Consider the following 16,922-nt stretch of genomic DNA (forward strand, 5'->3'; position numbering starts at 1 on the left):
CTGGGTTAAGTTCACATATTAATCAGGTCTGCTCGTACCATCTTCCGGGTGATAACGCAATCGAGGTTGAGTGGCAGTGGTTCCGCAACTTCCCGATTTTCAAAAGGTATCCGAAATAGGATGCAGACATAATTCTCAACTCAACAAGGAAGTTATAATTATCTATAAAAAATATAGTCTCAAACAATAGACTTAAGTGAACCAATTTAAGCAGTGATGAGCACCCAGTAGGCCTTATGCATCAAAGCAGCATTAGTCGCATATGCAAGTGTTGTGCCGACCCGCTTAGTCATCCCGCATCGAAAGCTCTGAAATTTTGGTGACGGCTTCGACGTACCACGCATCGACGACCCCCCGTTGCGATATCCCAGGCGATTCAAACTCCGTCGACACTCCCCGCACGGCCAGAGCCCTGCCTCTGACCAATTGACCTTATATAGGGCTGAAGGTTCTGGGGCGGCTTGCAGGATATACACAAAGGTGAGCAACATGCGCTGGGCTAGGAGCCCTCGCGATCTCCATACGTGGAAGTATTGCTAACATACATCTTAAGCAATCCGACAGGACGAGCTATCTATGTTATCGAATCGGGTTCCCTAACGCCGTCGCTGAATATCTCTTCAACCCCTCTTAATCGAATACCGCAACCCCGAACACCGCTACCCCGAACACCCACCCCGCCGCCCATCATGCCGTCCATCCTCAACGTCGCGAACATGTGTTCGCATCTGCAGAACGCCTCCAAGGCACGCCTAGGCATCACCTCGGTCAAGAACTGCAAGTTCAACCTGCATCTCGCCCTCGCCCTGCACCGATCCGGCTTCTTCTCCTCCGTTTATCGCGCGGGCCCCAACCCCCCGACCCCCGAGCAGATGGTCTCGGCCGTCCCCGAGGTCGTCACCAACGCAAATGTCGCCACCATGCGCCTATGGCTCGGCCTCAAGTACTGGGATGGCAAGCCTGTCCTCTCCAACGCTAGGGCCATCAGCACCCCCAAGCGTGTCATGACTGCCGACATCCAGGAGCTCGGCCGGTTGACGCGGGGCTTCCCGACCAAGCTCAAGGGCGGTGTGGTTCCTGGGTTGAATTTGGGCGAATGTATGTTCGTCGCTACTTCGCGAGGTGTTCTGGAGGCTCGAGAAGCTGTGGCTAGGAAAACTGGTGGCGTCCTGATGTGCCGTGTGTCATGAGTAAAGGAATCTGGTCTGCCGAGCGGGACTGGTTGTAGATGATAGAATGCTTTAGTGCGACACGATACTATTGGAGCCTGTACAACTAGGAGCTGCCCTGGCAAGGGCAATTATGTAAAATATCTCAACATGAATAGATGTTGGTCACCGAACTTATTGCACTTGATAATGTGGTTATCAGGTTCCCAGTCTAAGGTAGTTAAATTCACCATTCGCCTTCGCTTTAACAGGTATCTTATACAAATAACTTAAAAAAAAAAATATCCACCGCCTGCATGGCTTTGTTAGTTAGTATCAATCTGCCACAAATCTATCATGCAGCCGAGTCCTCCTTGGAGACGCTCTCTGCATCTTCCTTTTTAGCTTCCTCATTGGTTCCCTTCACAATGATATCCACCTCTTTTCCGGCATCGGGGATCGGGGATCCATTAACAGTGACAGCCTCGACTTTGATTTCGGTGTCGTTAGGCTGTTCCTCGACAGTTTCGGTCACTGCGGGAGGAGCCAGCTCGGCGATAACGGGCTCATCTTCGAGCACGGGAGTATCCTCGGTCTTCTTTGATTCTTGAACCGTAGGCTCGGGCTCGGCAAATGCAGTTGACTCTTCAGTCTTGGCGCCAATCACAGTCTCGGTCACAGCTTCAACTTCAGTGGCCTCCACAGCGTTGTCTTCCACCTTCGGCTCTTCTGCTGCCGGCTCGTCTTGTTCAACCTCCACGACCGGTCCCTCGACTTTGACCTCGGCTTGGACATCCTCATGTTGCATAGGCTCGACGGCTTCTTCGACAGTTTCATCATTGGCAGTCTCTTCCACAATATCTTCAACAGCCGCAGCGTTCTCGGTAGTCTCTTTCAGATCCGGCCTTGGGTTCAGATCAGCCTCCTCGGTTGGCTCTTCGGTGCTGCCGGCTTCCGTAGGCTCAGGGACCTGCTCAAGGGCTGCCTCTGCGATGGGCTCCGGCGCAGGGGCGGCGGAAACTCTGATAACTGGCGAAAGGCTCATCTCCTTGGACGGAGCGTAATCCGATGGCACAGATGACTCGGCTTGCCTTCTCGAAGGTTTCTTAGCACTTCCTAGTCTCGAGTGGGTCTCTCGCTGTTGGTCAGATCCCGAGAGTGATGGGCGATTCGACGATTTTCTCGGAGGAGTAACTGGAGCTTTTTCCGTCGTCTTGGATGATGAGGACTGCGTGGGTCGCATCATGCGCGCCAGGAAACTTTCGTCAACGGGTGCATCCTTCTTAGGGGGGTAAGTATCAGAGTTTCCCTTCTTTGGAGGTGGACCTAGGCTAGGTCTTGAGCGGCCGATGGTCGAGTTCTTGCGCTTGACGGTTTTGCCACCTGTGCTTGTCGTGGTTGAGACGCTTGCCCTGCTGGGGGAGCGTGCCGGGGGGTTGAGATTGCCGACGCTGCTGGACGGGCGCAATTGTGTCTGTCGTGAGGACGCTCCCTTGGAGACCGATGATGCGGTGGGAGCCGTGAGCGAGGCCGGGAGGTGGACAGGCTTTGTAGGAGACTTGGGTTTAGGTTTGACGAAGCCAGTTTCGCTGGTTGAGGGCTTCAATGGTTGCGGCTTCTTAGTAGCAGTGCTAGCAGTAGGCCGAGCGACAGAAGAACCGGTCCTGGATGTCATCGGCTCCTTCTTTGCGGCAGGCTTGACATGAGCCTTGGGGGCCGCATTGGAGCCGGGCTTCGACGTCGCACTTGTGGGGGTCTTGGCTACAGAAGGAGACTTTGCTGGTGGCCTAGTGGAGGAAGGCTTAGTCGAGATTGCAGCAGGGCGAGTCGTAGGCTTTTTGGCACCAGCCGTCTTCGCTGGTGCTGTTGAGGGAGTTTCTTTGGCAACTTCTTTCGGTTTTTCGGTCTTGACTTTGCCATTCACAGGCGTGTGGGCTGGTGTCGATTTCGGCACCTTTGTTGGCGACTTCGGGGCGGGTTCAATTGGCTTCGTGGCGGTTGCAATTGACTTCGCAGCGGGTTCAACGGGCAACGGGGCCGCCACGGGAGCCACCGGCTTCACTTGGTCGACCTTCTTGGCTGGGCTAACGCTGCGCTTGGGAAAGACAGAACCGGCTTCTTTGGCTGGACTGGGGTTGCGCTTGTCAGAGACCGCACCAGCTTCTTTAACCGGGCTTGCGCTGCGCTTGCCAAAGAGAGACCCAGCATCCTTAGCTGGACTGACGCTGCGTTTGTCAAAGACGGAGGCATCGTCTTCGGCTGCGGGTTTGGTGACTGGCGGTTGACGAGGCGACTCGGGGATTGTCTCCTGGACGAATAGCTTGGTTGCCCTGGGCACTTCATCTGCAGTCACCAGAGGCCGATCAGGGCCGCTCGTGGTGGAATCGGCATCCGTATCCATGCTTAAACTCTGCCTCGAGACGGTGGACTCGTGGCTGGGATCCCGTCGCAGGCCTATCCTGCCGTCCTTTTCAATGGCAACGAAGTTGGTGCGGACTTTGGAGAGGGGTCTCGGGGACTCGGTTCCGTTGGCGCCTGTGTAGGACAAAGGTTGAGAGATTAGTATTCGAGGAACAAGACAGACGGGAGGAGGAGACGGTGTGCACCCCCTTGCAGGAGACACGAGGTCATGAGGACGGAAAAAGCATCGACGGTGCACGCGTCGCGAGAGGCAGGCGCGACACGGCGAGCGATGGCTTGAACAGCGGGTTGGTCGTACCTGGAGTGGGAGTGGGAGTAGACGCGCCAGACGAACGTCCTCGGTCGGGAGGGCTGGTGTCGCCTTTGTTCTCGAACATGGCACGTAGGTTCCTGACTTGACTCATGGTGGCTGAGGATCCAGGAACGACAACTGAATGGAGGAGGGGAGAAGGTTCAGTCGGAGGGAAGACCTGGAGGCTGGCGGCCGTGGGATCCGCAGAGGTCGCGCCCAGCAGCAAAGCAAGAGAGTGAGGGCAGATCTGGTGGTGGTGGTGATGGTGGAGGGATTGAGGATGGGTTGAGACGCCTGGTTATGAGCTTCAGGCGGCGCTGGCGGAGAGCCACAGGAGGCACATGCCGCCGTGGAGTCGTCCACGGGTGGGATAAGGCCAACCAGTCCGCCAGTGAGTCCCAGGGCCCAGGGCTACCGGGGATCCAGGTACCTAGCGTCCACGGGGTACTTTGCAGTGGAGGCCCTGTAGTGCAGGCCTAGCAGCACTCTGCACTTCAGGTGCGGTGGTAATGGGTCGCGGAAGGGAACCTGCTGCACTGTAGTGTTGTTCCAGAAAAATAAGGGGGCCCCTCTAGGGGGGAGGTTGTAGGGGGGGGAGCTTTGGGTCTTTGGCGGGCACCCCCAGGTACCTGGTGGACCCGTGCAACCTGATGCGGAGCGGACAGCAAAGAAAGTTGGCGCAGGGGGCACGCGCACGGGACGAAATGGCTGTGGAAGCCAACAATGCCACGTATCTTGCTTGAGACGAGATGCGCCCAGGACGTCGTGTAGAAGCACAGCTGACGAAGACGAGGATTCATTGCGCATTCTACTGGATGACATGAACGGGGGCGCTCTGCACAGCGCGTGCGTACCGAGTTGCGTTGATTGTTCTGTACGTCTTCCCGTACTTCGTGCACAGTAGGTAGCTGTACCTACTTTACGTACTCCATACAAGCCAGGCATCTTCAAGGGGGCGGCGGGCAGCGGACTTGACCAGAAAGTGACATGTACCTGTAGCTAACCCGGCTTGGACTCGGGAACCAAGTGATGATGGACAGCGGCCCAGTCTACCCAGGTAAATGAGATGCTCCCATTCTCCAGGGCCCATTGTACCCAAAGCAGACAAGCCATATTAGCCGTTGGCCTCGGAATCGAGGCAGGCGACGGCCGGCCAGGCTGCGGGGCGGCGGGACGGTACCTCGTGTCCGGGCATATTACTCCAGCAGGGCCAAGTACCTCGACAAGCCCTCGACAAGCCTTCGACAAGCCTGGGTCAAATGTAATGACGATAGATGGGGCCAGAGGGGCTGCCGGTATGCAATGGTTCAAGCGTGCAAGTCGTGGCCCATTGGCTCGCGCTGGGCTGGGCTGCTCTGAACGAGATCATTCGAAATGAGGCCCAGGATGGATCCCGCCCGTCTAAGTCTAGCCATTTAATTATCATGAGGAAATCCCACCGCCGCTGCAATGGCGTCGGCCAGTCGGCCAGTCAGCCAGCAGAGCCGAGCGACCAGGTATCGCTGATGACCGAGCATGCGGGTAAGGAAATGCCATGCTGAGACGGAGAGAGCGAGTCTGAGACGCCTTGTTAGCTGCTGTCTGGCTGGCGCCTCAGCCTGAAGCAATTGGGTCCAAACGTCAAGTCCATCTCGGGCACGTTTGAGAACCAAGAAGCCCCCCTTTTGAAAAGGATCATGCATGATGCATATCCAAAATAAGGACCCCTATCTGCATTAGTCCTCGGACCTCCAGACCTGTGCTTACTTATGTACGAAAGGACGCGCTGGACGACCAAATAGGCCTAAATGTCGGACATGGATGCATCAAACTGGCCAGGGACATTCTCACTTCAACGTGTGTGCGTAGATCAAGCCGACGGGGCTGGTTCATCCGCCCTGGGTTCCGAGATCCTCTCATCTCCAGCAAGCGTCACCCGGTTAATCGCCCCCCCTTTCCCGGACATGCTGCATCCACCCACCGCCTGTAGCAACGGGATTCTTCAGCAGGCCTACGTACTACGTAGTAGTGCAACGGCGCGTTTTATGTCTCAAAGACCGAACACCTATGAATGCCTAGGTTTCGAATCGTCAATTCGACGGGTTCTAGGCCAATCAAATGTGCTGTTCCATCACCGTCTTGGTCACCACACCCTCTCAAGTCTGGGGATTCCGTCCAGGCGTCTAGATTACGGTCTTCGCTTTACGCGATACTCCCTCCCAAGTTAATTATCTCATCTCTCTCATTATTCCGCGCCATTCGTCTGCCCCCTCCCCATCAGCTCCAGGTTGGGCCGCAAGATGTCACACGTGCGAGTGCACTGCGCTCTGGCCTACGTCAGACATGTTTCGTTTGACTTCAGCTGGACACCCTGCGGTTTCGAGTCAATGAGACCGATCTGTTCTCTGGATCTGAGTTCAAGATCGTACGTGTGGAGCATGGGCAACGGACCGGCCAAAGTCCTTGCTATGAATCATTTGCGAGAACCCGTTGAATGACGGCTGATTGGGGCAAGTTCTTGGTTGAAGACCAGGTCAGGCCAAGTCGTGACTATTGCCCACTAACGAAATTAGATGGCCTGACAGCGCAAGCGTGATGGCCTAAACGAGGCCTTCGAGGTACCTGACTACGGTGTACCGTTTTGATCACCGCCGAAGAATAGGATGACGAAATCACGGGTGCGAAATCGGGTGAGGGAAAGTGGTGTGAAATGGTAGGTGAAGCTTGAGTGTGACGGAGCTCGGGTCATTTCCCGACCTGTGTATAACTCAAATCATGAGTCCGGAGTCCACGTCCGTCCGCCCTGGACGAGCTAGAAGAACAATAATGATTCTAGAAAAAGTTACCGGACAATCCCTGCGTATTACATCATAGTGTATCGCGCATTCAAGTGAAGCCGCCGTGTAGTATGCTCGAAACACAACGGCGCCGTGATGCTGAAGTTTGATCCTATGTTCCGCCAGTCACAAACCCAACCGAGTTGAGTTAGCGAAAAAAAAAAAAAAAATTGGCCAACCCCGGAAATACCCCCACCCGCCCGCCAAACCTGCCGACACACGACTCCAAAGCTCAGCTCCGGTCCTCGGCCCATACAAAACTTCTGCAACCGTCAACCACATCAATTGCGCCCACCATGTCTATCCGAACCCTCAGAATCGGTTTGTAACTGCTTTACCCCGCTCCGGCATAGCATTGAGCTAACTCCCCCCTCTAGGTCTCATTCCCGGCGACGGTATCGGCAAGGAGGTCATCCCCGCTGGCCGCCGCATCCTCGAGGCCCTCCCCGCTTCGTTCAACCTCAAGTTCGACTTCGTCGACCTCAAGGCCGGCTTCGAGACCTTTGAGCAGACCGGCGCCGCCCTGCCCGACAAGACCGTCGAGGTGCTCAAGAATGAGTGCGATGGTGCCCTCTTCGGCGCCGTCAGCTCGCCCACCCAGGCCGTCAAGGGCTACTCGTCGCCCATCGTTGCCCTCCGCAAGAAGCTCGACCTCTACGCCAACGTGCGCCCCGTCAAGTCCGTCATGACCGCCGCCAAGCCCATCGACATGGTCATTGTCCGTGAGAACACCGAGGACCTCTACGTCAAGGAGGAGACCACCCGCGACACTCCCGAGGGCAAGGTTGCCGAGGCCATCAAGCGCATCTCCGAGAAGGCCTCGTTCCGCATCGCCGCCATGGCTGGCGACATCGCCCTGCGCCGCCAGAAGATCCGCGAAGCCGGCTCCGCTAGCATCCACCAGTCCCCCCTCGTCACCATCACCCACAAGTCCAACGTCCTGTCCCAGACCGACGGCCTATTCCGCGCCACCTCCAAGCGTGCCCTCGCCGACCCCAAATACGCCTCCATCAACATTGAGGAGCAGATTGTCGACTCCATGGTCTACAAGCTCTTCCGTCAGCCCGAGGACTACGACGTCATCGTCGCCCCCAACCTGTACGGTGACATCCTCTCTGACGGCGCCGCTGCCCTCGTCGGCAGCCTGGGTCTCGTCCCCAGCGCCAACGTTGGCGAAGGCTTTGCCATCGGTGAGCCCTGCCACGGCAGCGCCCCCGACATCCAGGGCCAGAACATTGCCAACCCCATCGCCACTCTCCGAAGCACCGCCCTGATGCTCGAGTTCCTCAACGAGGAGGCCGCCGCTGCCAAGATGTACGCCGCTATCGATGCTAACCTCGAGGAGGGCAAGCTGCTGAGCCCCGATCTGGGCGGCACTGCCACTACCGAGCAGGTTGTCGAGGACATTCTCCGAAGACTGTAAATTGTCTCTGGAGTAATTGGACTCATGGTCTGTAGCAAGTAAAAAGGAAAATTGGATAGGTTATCAAAAATCGGGGAATTGATTCTAGAGGAGATTGTATAATTTATACATGTCGGATTCTTTTATCCATCTCTTTTCCTTGTGCCATCATTACCGGGCTTCCTGGTTTTTCTCCATTCTGACCCCGTCTATTGTGTCGTCAAACATCTTGATGCCACCGTCTAGTGACTAGATGGCAATATGGTACAAAGTCGTTCATCATCTCGTGCGTATTTTACAACATGACGCCGTCTGAAGAGTGTCTCTTCTCGCCTTCGCATCACTCTGTGCCAGGGGCCATTTTCCCTTCTACGCCTTCAACACCTTACTTAGTTCGCTTAGCCTCAAGCTCAGCCTGGTACTTGGCAACCAACTCCTTTCTATAGAACTGGTCAATCATCTTGTTTCAATCATTAATCCGGTGGGGGAGAACGTACTGCAGATGAGGAGGGGCCGGGGCGTAGTGGCTGAATTCCATGCTGAACTCGCCCTTGCCCTGAGTAGCGGCACGAAGCTGCGAGCTGAAGCCAAACATGGCGTTCAAACTGCAGTCACAGATGAGAGAAAAATCCTCGCTTCCGACATCAGTGTCGTGGATGGTCGCGTTTCGCTTGTTCATGAGCATCAGGATATTGCCCTGGAACTCGTTGGGAGCCGTGATGGTTGTCTTCATGAGGGGCTCCAGGACCTGGCCACCAGCTTCGGGGAACGCCTTGCGGAACGCCATCTGAGTGGCCAGGTTGAAAGAGTAATCGGAAGAATCAGTGACGTGAGTGGCACCGTCGTTGACAATCATCTTGGCTCCAATAACTCGGTGTCCCAGAAGAGGACCCTTGTCGGTAACGGCCTCGAAACCCTTGGCGCAGGCAGTGAGGAACTTGTCAGGGATATGGCCACCAACAACCTGGCTCTCGTAGTGGTTCTCGTCGGGCTTGTCGTTGGGCTCGATCCAACCAGCAACGCGGGCGAAATCACCAGGACCACCACTCTGTCGCTTGAAGAGGTAGTCGTACTCGGCGCGTCGGGAGATGGTCTCACGGTAGGCAACACGGGGCTGACCAGTGGAGCAGTCCGTCTTGTACTCTCGCCTCAAACGCTCGACGTAGACCTCGAGATGCAATTCACCCATGCCAGATATGATGGTCTCTTCACTCTCAGCGTCAACGTGAACGCGGAAGGTGGGATCCTCGCGCTGGAATCGGTTCATGGCCTTACTGAAGTTGTCGGCGTCGCCGCTTCGCTTGGGCTTGATTGAAAGTGACATGACGGCATCGGGAACGAACATGGAAGACATGGTGTAAGGGAGACCACCGTCAGTGAAGGTATCACCGGAAGCACAGTCGACACCAAAGACGGCGCAGATCTCGCCAGCACCAACCTCGGCGACATCCTCCATCTCATTGGAGTGCATGCGAACAATACGGGGGATTCGGACCTTCTTGTCGGTTCGGGAGTTGAACAGGTAGGTTCCCTTGGACAGCTTGCCCTGGTAAACGCGGATGTAGGTGAGCTGTCCGTAGTTGTTCTCCTCAAGTTTGAAGGCAAGTCCGACGAAGGGCAGGGAGTTGTAGGGAACCAGTTGGACAGACTTCTCGTTCTGAGACTTGTCGAGGGCCATGTTTTCAATCTGAGAGGGGTTCGGGAGATAGTCGCAAACAGCGTCGAGCATCGGCTGCACACCCTTGTCGGCGAGGGCAGAGCCCATCATGACGGCGGTGAACTTTCGAGCGACGGTAGAGCGGCGAATGGCATCCTTGATCTGCTGGTTGGTGGGCTCCTGTTCCTCAAGGAAGAGCTCGGCCATCTCATCATCGACATCGGCGAGCTTCTCAATGAGTTCCTGTCGCTTTTCCTTGGCGAATTCCTGGAGGGGGCCGGGAATCTGATCGGAAACGCGAACCTTGGTACCGCGAGGACCTTCAAAGTACATAGACTGCATGTTAATCAGATCAACGACACCCTGGAACTCGTCCTCGGCACCAATGGGGATCTGGATAGCGGCGGCGGGGAACTTGAGCTTGGAGTTGATCTGCTCGACGGCCTTCCAGGGGTTGGCACCCATTCGGTCCATCTTGTTGATAAAGGAGAGGCGGGGGACATTGTATCGCTTCATCTGTCGGTCCACGGTGATGGTCTGAGACTGCACACCGCTAACGGCGCACAAAATCATAACGGCACCATCGAGAACTCGCAGAGCTCGCTCGACCTCAATGGTGAAGTCAATGTGACCGGGCGTATCAATCAAGTTGAAATGGTAGGTTTCCTCTTTGCCGTCTTCCACCTTCTTCCAGTCGCAGAAAGTGGCTGCGGACTGAATGGTGATACCCTTTTCCCTTTCGAGGTCCATAGAATCCATCTTGGCTCCGACCGCATCCTTGCCTCGAACCTCGTGGATCGCATTGATTCGGCCGGTGTAGAACAGAACTCGCTCAGTGACAGTCGTCTTGCCACTGTCGATGTGTGCCTGTCGCTTTAGGTCAGTGGATGGCGACGTTGCGCGGTTTGGGAGACGGTACAGCAATACCGATGTTGCGGACTCGGGACAGTCGCTTGGCCTCCTCGGGGTTCATGTTGGCGGCGACAGACTCGATAGTCAAGCCGGCAGCATCTTCCTGGGCCTTCTTCAGACTGCGGAAGACGAAGTTAGCAACGTAGCATATCGATTGGAGCGCATTGGGATCCGCATACGCTTCCTGGGCGGCGCTGGTGGGACGCAGCATCGTCTGGCTGAAGGCTCGGCGGGATTCCAAGGCGGGAACAGTAATAGAGACATTAAGTTGGCGGCTGCCACAGCTGATCTGCTGGGCGCCTGACAGCAGACGGCAATTGAGCCATCTGGCGACCCCAGATGCCCTCATTGTGCAGTATTGGACTCCGACAAGGAAGATGCGGGAGATGGTTGCTAATTCTCTGTGGCCCATTGGGAAACTTTTTTCTTCCATTCGGGATTAGCAGGAGTCGCGCCCGCACGTGCATCCGCGTCCCCTAGAAAGCGCTGGGCTAACACCCAATTTATCCCTCCAACGCCCCCATCCATCCCCTGTCACGAAATGAGAAGGCTTCGAGTATAGTTCAGCGTTGCAATATTTGATAGATTTAGGTAATGTTCAGCACGGTCCCGTGTCTTTTTCAATAGGTATCTAACTCCTCTCCTCTCGGAAACAGGCTGTGTCTAACTCGTCGTATCGTCATTGGTATTTTCACGGCAAACACATCCAATTGCCGTTTTGTGCCAACGCCCCGATCCATGAATGCGCCCCGCCAAAAGATCAGCCCATGTTAATCAATCCCCGTCAAGCGCCAAATGCTCCCGCTCCGTGAATGCAGAAATGATACAATGAATCTCCCTCGAAGCCATTACGCCAAGTTGCTCGAGAAGGCGCCGCCTCCCACGAGCATGAATGCTATAGTAATAGCCACAACCGTCAGGCTCGAGCCACATGCTATCAGAGATGATGCAGCGCTGTCGCTATCGCTGTTGGTATCCGTCTGGAATCCATCGGCTGCGGACAGGTCGGTGCTGGTGGCCGAAGAACCCTTGGTTGTTTTGTTCTGGTTCGGTGCCGCTGTGGATGACGGTATGGTGGCACCCTTGCTTTTGAATGCAACGATGTTGCTCTCAGTGGCGTTGAAATCCGTCTGGGCCAAACCAATCTCGTTGTTCACCAAGTCATACACGACATAGGCGGAGCGAAGAAAGGTGTTGCCTAACAGATATACGTCGCTAGAGTAGTTCTGGATACCAAACTCGCAGACAAGCTCGCCTTTGTATATCCCGGACGAAAATTCCGGCTGGTATCCATTGGTGAGGTCAACAACCAACTCATCCATTGAGACGACGATCTCAGGGCCATCCGAACCACCAAATCCAAAGGTGAAGTTGCCCTCGTGTGTTGCATAGGAGCAAGGCAATACTGCCATAGCATAATTTCCGTCATAGTATGCTCCAACCTCGTTCCACAACTGAGATGCCAGGTTATCGGGGAGGTAACTCAGCGTGGTCCCAGAATCAAGGACTGCATCGATCGGAAGTTCGCTGGATGTAAGAGTGTCGGTACCACTTGAGCTGGAGGCGACTATGGAAGTCATGGCCACGGTGAAATGGGTGTAGACATTGTGGTCGGGCTGGACGTCGAGTCGGGTCAAGTTGCCGGTGTATTTTTTCGTATCGATTCCACCAAAGAGGATGCTTCCAGTATTGGCATTGAGATCGTTGAGCCACAGGCTGTAGGCGACGGTGTTGATATGGCCTGCTTGGTGCATGGCGATGGGCAAATTGGGGTACGCTTGGTTGGCGGTGTCCACCGATACCTCGTTGATAGCATATCCAACACCGATCAATCCAAACGCGATGTTTGTCTTCATGCCCAGGCCCATCGTTAGGTTGCTAATTGATGCTCCTCCGATATCGAAGTCATCTGCAAAATAATCACCTTTCGCATAACTATTGTCGAGATAGGAGATGGAGAATAGGTTGGCACCGACTTCTTCGAAAGAGCTGGACTCATCCGGATCAACTAGACAGCGGGTCAGCGAAATGGTAAAATACGGGATGTGGGGGGTTTACATACAGCTTCCGAGAGTGCACCCTGAGTTTTGGCAAATAGAGGCGTTGGAATACGGGACCCAGATGTCACTACTCCCGGTGTCCAATAACAAAGTGAAATTTTGAGCTGGAGTGCCGATTTCGACGGTTGCAAAGTAACCTCCCTTCGTCCTCTTGTTCGCAATGACCTCCTCCAAGGTTGAAGATCGACGAACTAGGTCGTGGTCGAGCTGGCGATGTTCGATGTCCCATTGAATGACCTGGGCCTGCGCCACGGGCCAAATCGAGACCAATGAAGCGCTGAAAAGCCAGGCCTTCATGGCACCGAACTAGCGACCAGCGTTGCTGGGCAGTTCAAGAAATCGTTGAGGAAGTCAAAGCCACCCTTATTTCGCCATAAAACAATATATACCAAAAAGTTTGTGTTACTAGTTGGCGGTTTAGTTGATTCAAAAACCCAGGCGTGACGCTTGCAATAGTTACCTGAAGTGAGATGCAGTAGGTTCTGAAGGATGTCTCAGAACAGGACAGGGAAGTGGGAGGTGTGGGAAAGAAAACCCAACGGGAGGACGACGGTGGAGCATGAGAGACGAATTCAAGGGAACCGGAAATGCAGAATACAAAAGTACAGAATAGGAGCCTGCAGCATCCGCAGGGGAAGAAAAAACGGTTCGACGAGAGAGCAAAGAACAGGAGATGACGGGACGGGCTGGGATGGAAGGATGGATGGAAGGCCGCGCAAGCAGTTCCCGCTGGTGACGACAGAAACGCAGCCGCCAGAGGAGGGTACATACGTACGCAAGCCAATTCAGTGCAGCTCCCACCTCCCGAGGACACCATGCCGTGTACTTTTACGCTGCTAGCGCCCAAGAGCCCGCGTGGGCCCCTGGAGAGCGGAGGGGTTGCGCTGCGTCGTCATCGCCAGTGCCGACGCCGGGGGGGCGAGTCGGGCGTTTAGTAGGGGTCGATTTCCGCGCCAGTCTGTCTAATAGGGTCGCCGGCATGAGTGTGTCCCGGAGGCAAGGGCGGGCGAGGCAAGGCCAGATATGGTTGTGCTACGTAGTACGTGTGCAACGATTGCACTAGAAGAACTGGCGCTGGAGTTATTGATGTGGTGCTGATATCGGCGCGAACTTCCATCGCTTCAAGACCTGATGTCCGGGGCACACACGGCCCTGTACGGCCTCGGTCAGCGCGGAGAGCATCACCGCCCACCAGCCTTGCCACTGCTTAACATGTTGGTCCGTCCAACAATGCACGGGTGGAGTTGGCCAAGACGATTGTCTTTCGCGATCGAATCCTTCCGAGTTTCGAGGGTTTGGTTGGTATGGATCGCCCTCACAGCCTCCAACAGACAACCTGTAGGTCCGTACTTCCCTACTTCCGTCACTGTTGGCTTGTGAGTCGCCAAGAGTTGATCCTCCCGGAGCGTCAGATTGGGTGGTCCCAGCAAGCCCAGGCCTGTCGCCGCCCACCAGTCACAAGACGAGGCAGCGTTAATTGCGCCACGTCCTTGGGTCTCGACCCAATAATTTCCTTCGACCTCCACCAGGCTGACGACGCCTCGGCCGAGAGCTCTACGTCTGTGCCGTCGATCCGCGCCTTTCACGACGCTCCGCATCCATCCAATTTTCTCTGACGCGCTGCCAATGTTTCATGTGCGACAATGCGCTCTCGGCGCGGGCACAGTCCAGGGTGCAGTTCAGGGCATGTCACCGTATGCTGCGCGGTTGCGGTTTCTATTCACGATAGATATCTCTGGACGTATCCCTCGAGCTTCTTCAGCCCTGCCTCCAACACCTCCGTCTCGCACACATATCCCATCCGCACGTAGCCTGCAAAGTCCTTGTCGTCGCCAAAACAGTGCGACCCTGGGCAGAAAAAAACGTTGGTCTTCTCGAGCAGATCCATGCAAAAGCCAACGTCGTCGACGGGCTCTCCGTGGCTCTTGAATCGGATGAATGCCGTTGTCCCGGCTCTGGGCTCCACCCACGAACAGACCGAGCCGTGGTCGTCCACGAACCGCTTGAGCAACTTCGCATTGGTCCTAGCCAGCGTCATATTCCGCGTAACCAGGGGCTCTCGCACCGCCGGAGACAGGGCATAGCTCGCTATCTGGTCATCCATCTGGGACACACTGATAGTGTTGTAGTCACGGGCCGAAGCCATGGCCGATAAGATGGCCTCATCTTTGGTTGCCACCCAGCCGACGCGTATGCCAGCTAGAGCAAATCCTTTCGACATCGACCCAGTGACAACCGTCCTCTCATACCCGAGGGTTGTTGCTGGTGCCGGCACTTCACATTGCCCCGCAGCTCCGCCGTGGAACAGCGGACGGTAGACCTCATCTGAGAAGAGGATGATGCCGTTAGCCTCAGCCACCTGCGCAATGCGCTGCAGGATGCTGGTCGGGATGGGGACTCCTGTGGGGTTGTTGGGGTTGTTGATAATGATCATCTGCCAGACGTCTTGTTAGCTGGTTCGTCGCCAAGCAATTGAGTCCCGGAGCGCAACCACCTTTGTGTTCTCCTTGATCAGGCTCTTCAAAACGTCCACGTTAGGCACAAAGCCGTCCTCCGCTTGCAGCTTCCACAACGAGACTTCAGCTCCCAGGCTTCTGGGCACCTCATAGAGCTGCTGGTAAATCGGATACACGCAAACCACATGGTCGCCGGGCCCCAGTAGAGTGTAGAGAGCCAGGAAGTTTGCTCCAATAGCTCCCTGAGTGATGATCACGTTGTCGGCAGAGAGCTGCTCCCCATCTAGACTGCAGTGAGCGGCGACCCGCCCCCGCAAAGCTTGCGATCCCAGAATTGGGCCATATGTGAGTTTGATGCTGGTGTCAAGAGGACCTGGAGCTGCGGGGTCATTGCACATGCGGACCAGGTCGTCGATGGAAACCGATGCAGCGCACGTCTCAGCAATGTTCAGAACGCCCGGAGTCGTCTCGAACCGGTCCATCCATTGTTCGACCTTGAACGGCTTGATCTGCACCATGGTACGATTCCGGTGGAAACTATATTGTTCCAGTTCTTGGTGAGTTTCTCGAGTCAGCAACAACCGACGGTTTCTGCAGTCTTCCCAAGAGGCCTGGATATGCAATGCGGGCTATAGTATCAACGACTATGTTACACACTGAGATGAAGGTGCGCTCTGGATGGATTGGGGTCGCATCTTACCCCACACTCTCACTTCGTTGACGCGCTGGCCAAACAGAGCGTAGCGTTCTGAGGAGAACCCGGTGGTTGCGAAACCTTATCAGTATCCGCCCAGAGACGCGCGGGGAGTTCGTCGTCGCCTCGTTCACGAATGGGCATCATCAGATCGTATAATTTATTTATCTGATTGAGGGAATGCAGCTTGGTAACCCAATTCTGGCAACTTGGGCATTGTCGTGAATAGTTTGTCTACGTCAGTCCAACCATGAACCTGCAGGATCTCTCGTCGAATAAGTATAGACATGATATCAGAGGTAACGCATCTTTCTTCGACCTCTAGTAATCTTCAATTTTGCATGATACCTATTTCAGTGTTAGATCCGTCCATGGCATCTGTTCACTGGGTCTTCTTTTGTTCACTTCTGATTGTCAGTGTGATTATTCTTCGACGCTCCTTGTCGGGTCCAAAGTGACAAGGCATTATTAGTGACGCGCATCCACGACATCTATCTCTCCACTTTCAGAACAACTCTTGGCAACTCCTCAATTAAACTATCCCCCCCCGATGCCATAGCCATAATCATAACATATGGTAGTTGTGCGGTTGTTCGACAGTAGTGATCGTTGGCACCCAGCAAAGCGCATTACGTGCACTCTGCCAGGGGCTAGCCAGCATCCATCGGAGCGTATAATGGCCGGTGCTTTCTGATCAGTATGACTCCCAAGAAGTAGACCACCGGGCTTCTCTTCTGCCAAGACTTATCGAGCGGGAACATTGTTTCGGTGTGACACCACGACAAGGGCAGCTCCATCTATACAGTCATATTCGAGAATGGTTGTCTTTCGGACGGGTCAGAGCAGAGCTCGCGATCCGCTAAGGAAAATAACCAAAGTATGTCAATTGTTCTGATATAATGGTGGTTTTGTGTTTGCGTGTTGTCCTCCACAGTTCTTTACAGTCGTGTTTCTACTTCTCCCAATCATGTACAGGTGTGACAGTATATCACTAGGGCAACAAGGGCCAATATCTTGTCCGCTCGTGGTCTAGTTAACAGGCGTGTTTTTTTTTTTCACCTTTT

General features: G+C 55.0%; 6 protein-coding genes across 6 annotated transcripts; 2 read left to right on the plus strand and 4 right to left on the minus strand.

Moving 5' to 3' along the window:
* The first annotated feature begins 210 nt into the window (after positions 1-210).
* BGZ61DRAFT_206378 (ribosomal protein S8) lies at positions 211-1,347 on the plus strand. Its single transcript, XM_046237962.1, has 2 exons — positions 211-480; positions 554-1,347. The coding sequence occupies exon 2, from the start codon at positions 690-692 to the stop codon at positions 1,188-1,190; it is 501 nt and encodes a 166-aa protein (XP_046105781.1). The 5' UTR covers positions 211-480; positions 554-689; the 3' UTR covers positions 1,191-1,347.
* On the minus strand, positions 1,348-3,686 carry BGZ61DRAFT_206379 (uncharacterized protein). The gene has a single exon (XM_046237963.1). It carries the CDS (start codon positions 3,547-3,549, stop codon positions 1,504-1,506), a length of 2,046 nt encoding a protein of 681 aa, XP_046105782.1. The 5' UTR covers positions 3,550-3,686; the 3' UTR covers positions 1,348-1,503.
* A 3,145-nt stretch (positions 3,687-6,831) lies between these two features.
* BGZ61DRAFT_417150 (uncharacterized protein) lies at positions 6,832-8,219 on the plus strand. The gene is made up of 2 exons (XM_046243402.1): positions 6,832-6,998; positions 7,055-8,219. Exons 1-2 carry the CDS (start codon positions 6,974-6,976, stop codon positions 8,098-8,100), a joined length of 1,071 nt encoding a protein of 356 aa, XP_046105783.1. The 5' UTR covers positions 6,832-6,973; the 3' UTR covers positions 8,101-8,219.
* On the minus strand, positions 8,220-11,052 carry BGZ61DRAFT_387249 (P-loop containing nucleoside triphosphate hydrolase protein). Its single transcript, XM_046242756.1, has 4 exons — positions 10,828-11,052; positions 10,656-10,767; positions 8,577-10,603; positions 8,220-8,519 (listed from the first exon to the last, which is right to left on the minus strand). The coding sequence occupies exons 1-4, from the start codon at positions 10,995-10,997 to the stop codon at positions 8,465-8,467; spliced, it is 2,364 nt and encodes a 787-aa protein (XP_046105784.1). The 5' UTR covers positions 10,998-11,052; the 3' UTR covers positions 8,220-8,464.
* A 158-nt stretch (positions 11,053-11,210) lies between these two features.
* BGZ61DRAFT_206478 (aspartic peptidase domain-containing protein) lies at positions 11,211-13,441 on the minus strand. The gene is made up of 2 exons (XM_046237964.1): positions 12,711-13,441; positions 11,211-12,656 (listed from the first exon to the last, which is right to left on the minus strand). Exons 1-2 carry the CDS (start codon positions 13,003-13,005, stop codon positions 11,497-11,499), a joined length of 1,455 nt encoding a protein of 484 aa, XP_046105785.1. The 5' UTR covers positions 13,006-13,441; the 3' UTR covers positions 11,211-11,496.
* An 802-nt stretch (positions 13,442-14,243) lies between these two features.
* Positions 14,244-16,139, minus strand: BGZ61DRAFT_448463 (pyridoxal phosphate-dependent transferase). Its single transcript, XM_046245485.1, has 2 exons — positions 15,203-16,139; positions 14,244-15,142 (listed from the first exon to the last, which is right to left on the minus strand). Exons 1-2 carry the CDS (start codon positions 15,680-15,682, stop codon positions 14,429-14,431), a joined length of 1,194 nt encoding a protein of 397 aa, XP_046105786.1. The 5' UTR covers positions 15,683-16,139; the 3' UTR covers positions 14,244-14,428.
* Between the last annotated feature and the right edge of the window lie 783 nt (positions 16,140-16,922).

Source organism: Ilyonectria robusta (genome assembly GCF_021365365.1).
Source record: "Ilyonectria robusta strain PMI_751 chromosome Unknown BGZ61scaffold_7, whole genome shotgun sequence".
In the NCBI taxonomy this organism is placed as follows: domain Eukaryota; kingdom Fungi; phylum Ascomycota; class Sordariomycetes; order Hypocreales; family Nectriaceae; genus Ilyonectria; species Ilyonectria robusta.